This window comes from Labrus bergylta, chromosome 4, assembly GCF_963930695.1.
Source record: "Labrus bergylta chromosome 4, fLabBer1.1, whole genome shotgun sequence".
Lineage (NCBI taxonomy): Eukaryota > Metazoa > Chordata > Actinopteri > Labriformes > Labridae > Labrus > Labrus bergylta.
This window is the reverse complement of record NC_089198.1, coordinates 5,999,717-6,005,773: the sequence shown is the minus strand read 5'-3', so window position 1 is coordinate 6,005,773 and position 6,057 is coordinate 5,999,717. Positions and strand designations below refer to the sequence as shown.

Genomic DNA, 6,057 nt, shown 5'->3' with positions numbered 1-6,057 from the left:
ACAAATGTCTGAAGTTATAGTATTTACAGCTGCTCCTTTGAGCCCAAATCAACGCCACAGCGCTCTTCTTTTCATCATGTTGGACTTGAGACAGCGAGGCGTCAGTTTAAACACACCTGAAGCTGGTTGACCCGCTGAAGAGATGCTAGTCTGTGCTCTGTTAATCATGTTACACCAAGCAAAGCCATTCCAGCATATAGAGCACCATTGTGACCCTCGCTCTGCCACTGTGGTCGGTAGGTTGAGCAAATTCAGCCGCCACTGCAAAAAGACACCCGTATGTGACGAGTGCTGATTTCCAACCCTGTTTTATACACTTCTAGTTGTACAAATGTCCTAAAGGTCATGGTTGCTGTTAAATACTAACATGTTAGTTTAATGTTTAAAGTTTAAGACTCAATGTCTTGTTATTGGCATTATTCAGGGCAGATCAGACGGACAAATCATGTTAGGATCAAAACAAACTGCACTGAGGTGCTGCATCAGGTACTTAGGCAGACAGGAAGGAAGAGAAAATCAAATGAAGGATCACATCAGGTAATGAGATGTGGACACTTGACCATCTCCGTCTTTCACATTTTTCCTGCTTGTATCTCACCTGTTTGTTATTTTGTCCTCAGGTTGTTTTACCTGCATGAACGTCTTTTATTGTCCTCTGATCAATCTGGAGATCACAAGATGAGTGATGGAGGAGACAAAGAGGAGGAGAGAGCAGAGTCTCCTCTGTCCAGCTGTCTCTCTATGAAGAGTGACTTGTCTAAAGCTCTTCCTCTAAACTTCAGTAATGAACCAGGACCCTCAGATCCACAGTAAGAGAACTTTTTTTAATCACCAAACTGTTAAACTAAAAGAAAGAGTCCTGAACTCCATAATGTGTTGATTTTCTTGTTTTTAATCATCAACCTGCACACAGTGATCATACAGAGAAAGTCACTGAACTCATAACAACATACTAATGATTATATATATGTATTATATGTTTATAGATAAGATAATATGATTTCAGTATTGACTCTTTGGTTGTGTATCTAGTCGTCTTCTCTGTGATTCTGCAGGAAGTAGTCTTTTAAACTGATCCTGAAGTTTAGTGAGATCTGCTGTGATCGTTTTCTTTGAATCATGTTTTCTGTTGTGTCCACTCTTTGTTTGTCTTTTTTAATGTTTTCTAACATGACTACACAATGAGATCTTTTTTTTTTTACTGAAGTACCGTAAAATCCGGTGTAAGATGCACTTTTAATACCTGTTTTTATTTCATCTTAAAAGTTGGCTGGGTCTTACTAATATACCAGTATAAAATGTTGACACATGAACCATCATGACCGCGGGTGCAGAAGTCACCATCACTGGGTGCAGCCGGACGCGATTAAAAAACCATCCCCATTCATTGGGCCTGATTTACTAAAGGTTTGTGTGTCTTAAAACGTGTGCAAACTTGATACCACCCGCAAGAAATGTGTTAACTGATCTACTAACGGCGTGCTGTGAGGACTGAATCTTTCATATGAACAAAACAACACGCGTTGACCATTTAGTACGTTTGACTTAATGAATATTCAATATGGGGCGTTTCTGTCCTAGAAAGGAGAAAATAAAAACAAGTTAAGTTAGTACACGCATTGTGATTTACCAAGCAGACAAAAACTGAGGTGATTGTGACGGTGTCTGAATTTAACACCTTTGAAAAGAAGGTGCTAACCCAGGAGACCAGTGTTACACACAACAGACTGCTGTTATTGAAGTTAGGAGGAGACATAGGCACAACAAAAGAAGACATACAGATCACGTTATTCCCCACACATGTTAATAAGTTTGGAATGACAGCAGGAAACACCATGATTAAACTATATTGTTGCCTATTTAAAGAAAACTGAACATTCACAGCCTCTGCATTCTAAAGAATTTCAACACTGACGTTTATTTCTTCATATTTCCCTCTTCTCACCAACATTTTATTTTAAACTTGGGATTTCCTTTTTCTCAGGTTGTGCGTCTCTCCCCCAGCTCGTGCCCTCTGGTGCGCTCCTCTCCATAGTGCGCTCGTCTCCTCCCTCTAAAGCCCGCTGCTGCTACGCTTGACTGGGGGGACCTCACCACTGCTTGTACCCCCGTCTTAGATAACTCTTAGGAAGAGCGTTTATGTCCGATCAGACACAGCGCTGGCCAGCTGTCTGGTGCTCAACAATGTGCCGAGTGTCGCGCCTGAGCGCCACAGAGGACACAGCTCACACCTCCTGCACAATGTATGACAATTCATCTTCAAAAGATGAAGAAAACAGAGGCCCTGTTTAATGCAGAGGTTTTCTTATGAGCCAAATTTTCTTTTTGTAATATTCAGTTTTATCTGCTATAACTCAAAAATACTGTACGTTCATTTGCCTCTTCCACTGAGACCTATTTTGCGCTTGCCGTCGTCCTGCTTTCCGTCCAAACTCTCCATGACGTAAACCAGTAGAACACACAAAAACCCAACTTAAATAGTACCGCCTCCACAAGGTTTGCACACACACACTCACCAAACGTGCAAATTTTTGGAGTGAACACACAGTTTAGTACTCTTTACTTGGGACTTTAGTAAATCAGGCCCTCAGTGTATTAAGAGCTGATTGCACGCTGTTCTGGGAAAGACAGCGACACAGACCAGTCTGGCTGCGCTACGTTTTCAAAACTTTTCCCTCAAGAGGTCAAAATAATGAATTTACAGAAAACTGTAGGATATTGTTCCATAAATAAACCTTGTTGAACGCTCTTTTGATTGAAAGAGTCCTTTATTAAAGTTAAAGAGAAACAAGCAGAGTCGGGCAGAGAGCTCGCAAGCTAGGAGTCTCTGCTTCACAACTTTCCCTGCAGGCTGAGAGCTCGACTACCGTACTGTAGCTGGTTGGAGAGCAGACTCCACAAAGAGAAAACAGACTAAAAGGGTGACAGAGCTGAACAGTAACTGCAGGTTTTGGACTTCGCTGAACACAATAAAAACTGTCACGCAGGAAGACAGTGTAAACTTGATTTTCTCTCTGAGAGACCTTCAAAAACACAGCGCGTCTTATACCAGTGCAACTTATATTTCAGATTTCACGGTACTTATTTATTTAACTCATGACACAGCTCCTGCACATGCTCAGTGTGCAGGTCGTGACACAGCTCCTGCACATGCTCAGTGTGCAGGTCATGACACAGCTCCTGCACATGCTCAGTGTGCAGGTCATGACACAGCTCCTGCACATGCTCAGTGTGCAGGTCATGACACAGCTCCTGCACATGCTCAGTGTGCAGGTCATGACACAGCTCCTGCACATGCTCAGTGTGCAGGTCATGACACAGCTCCTGCACATGCTCAGTGTGCAGGTCATGACACAGCTCCTGCACATGCTCAGTGTGCAGCTCTCTATAAAGCTGATTAATAACTTTTCAAAGGTCTCAGGTCTCAACCTAAATATTAAACACTTTGAATTTATGGCTGTTAAAGATTGTAATGTTCCCCATATTTGTAATAATCCAGTGAATCACCAGGTCACATACCTGAGAGTAGTTATCACCACGGAGCAAAGTATAAGGTGCACCTTAAATTTGAATCCCATCGTTGATAAAACTCTTGTTTACAAAGAGATTTATCTCTGAGACGAAGGACCTTTCTCTCAAAATCTGAGGACATTTCCAGACTCACTAATCCGGCTCTATCTTTGGATGTTGACTAAAATGTAATCAAAAGATTTGATTATATGTTATTTAACTTTCTGTGGAAAAACAAAATACATTATGTTAAAAAGAACATGACAATAAACACGAGTCAATGTGGGGGCTTGAACTTTTTAGACTTCACAGCTCTTAACATTCAAAGTGAACAGGCTGAGACATTTTTAAATAACCCAACATCTCTATGGAATATGATTCCTAATTATGTTTTTTCTAAAGTTGGTGGCCTGGAATTTTATTACTGTGCAACTATAATATCAGTAAAATCCAGATCCAACTATCCAACTTCCATAAACAGATACTCTTGACTTGGTCTCTCATCTTGAAACATAACTTCTCTCCACACAGATATTACATCTGGAACAATAAGGACATTCTCTACAAAAATGAATCCCTGTTTTTTGAAAACTGGTTGAAAATAACATCACACTTGTAGGTCAGTTATTGGACTCAGATGGTAGACTCTATGGTTACACAGACAGACTTCTGCACATGCTCACTGTGGAGGACATGGCACACCTTTTTAAAACACTGCTTTTTGTGTCTTTATTTGATTTAGTCCACCACTGGTTTCTAAATGTCAGTGTCAGTTTTCACGGCTTTATGATTTCCCTTATCTCCACAGAATAACAAAGGGGTCTGTTTCTGTGGAGGAGCAGCTGTCCAGCTGTGCTTTGTGTCAGTGTGTCCTAAGAGATCCAGTTTCTACCAGATGTGGACACTGGTTCTGTAGACAGTGTCTCACCTCATACTGGGACCAGTCTACTTCATCAGGAGAGTCCTCCTGTCCCCAGTGTGGAGAACGAGGACTGCAGAGATCCAGTAAGTCCAGCACTGTAATAAGTAAGACTGAAGTCATTGTGTCTAAAAACAAGACAAAGCAGTTAGTATTTTCATTGATATATAGTTAAATGAAACATTTACATTTTATCTGATTCTTGCTGTCAGTTTATATTCAGTATATTTTATTTCTCTTGTAGCAGCACACATTTATTACAGGGATGTTTTTGTGTCATGCAGTTTGCTTAATGTGTAATAATGAAAATTGTTGATTTGATCATTTTATAACTCCAGTCTCAGGATATGTTTCTTCTCTTTCAGCAGATAGAGGTCTGCAGGAGGTTACAGATGAACTTAAGATCAGTCTGAGGAAGAGATGTGAACATGTGACTGAAGGAAGTGATGAAACAGGAAGTAGAACCCTCCTCAACAGGATCTACACTGAGCTCTACATCACAGAGGGACAGAGTGAAGAGGTGAACACCCAACATGAGGTGAGACAGCTTGAGACAGACTCTAAAAAGAAGACCCTCCAGGAGACTCCAATCAAGTGTCAGGACATCTTTAAAGCCTTACCCGACCAACAGAACCAAAAGACAGAAGCTCAACCCGACCAACAGAACCAAAAGACAGAAGCTCAACCCGACCAACAGAACCTAAAGACAAGAGCTCAACCCGACCAACAGAACCAAAAGACAAGAGCTCAACCCGACCAAAAGAAAAAAAAGACAAGAGCTCAACCCGACCAACAGAACCTAAAGACAAGAGCTCAACACGACCAACAGAACCTAAAGACAGAAGCTCAACCCAACCAACAGAACCTAAAGACAGAAGCTCAACCCGACCAACAGAACCAAAAGACAGAAGCTCAACCCGACCAACAGAACCAAAAGACAGAAGCTCAACCCAACCAACAGAACCTAAAGACAGAAGCTCAACCCGACCAACAGAACCAAAAGACAGAAGCTCAACCCGACCAACAGAACCTAAAGACAGAAGCTCAACCCGACCAACAGAACCAAAAGACAGAAGCTCAACCCGACCAACAGAAACCCATCAGATTGGTTCTGACAAACGGCGTCGCTGGTGTTGGAAAAACCTTCTCAGTGCAGAAGTTCACTCTGGACTGGGCAGACGGCTCAGAGAACCAAGACCTCAGTCTGGTGATCCTGCTTTCATTCAGGGAGCTGAACTTGATCAGAGATAAGAGGTACAGTCTTCTTGAGCTGCTCCGTGTTTTCCATCCAACATTACAGAAGGTCACAGCAGAGACGCTCGCTGTCTGTAAACTGTTGTTCATCTTTGACGGCCTGGATGAAAGCAGACCGTCGTTGGACTTCACAAACATGGAGGTTGTGTCTGATGTCACAAAGAAATCACCGTTAAACACACTGTTGACAAACCTCATCAAGGGGAATCTGCTCCCCTCAGCTCTCATCTGGATAACTTCTCGACCTGCAGCAGCCAATCAGATCCCTCCTTCATGTGTTGACAGGGTAACAGAAGTACGAGGCTTCACTGACGCCCAGAAGGAGGAGTACTTCAGGAGAAGGTTCAGTGATGATGAAGATCTGTCCAGCAGAA

General features: G+C 42.1%; 1 protein-coding gene across 2 annotated transcripts in view; it reads left to right on the top strand.

The window, feature by feature from the left end:
- Positions 1-338: 338 nt before the first annotated feature.
- The window catches only part of LOC136179111 (NLR family CARD domain-containing protein 3-like), a 27,475-nt gene continuing 21,756 nt past the window's right edge, over positions 339-6,057 (top strand). The window contains exons 1-3 of one of the 2 annotated variants that reach the window (XM_065954456.1): positions 339-809; positions 4,319-4,515; positions 4,795-6,057. The exon at positions 4,795-6,057 is cut by the window's right edge and continues 1,018 nt beyond it. In XM_065954456.1, coding sequence (XP_065810528.1) covers positions 400-809; positions 4,319-4,515; positions 4,795-6,057 — 1,870 coding nt within the window. In that variant the 5' untranslated portion in view covers positions 339-399. The remainder of the gene's footprint in view (positions 810-4,318; positions 4,516-4,794) is intronic. The other variant, XM_065954455.1, reaches the window with a different exon arrangement.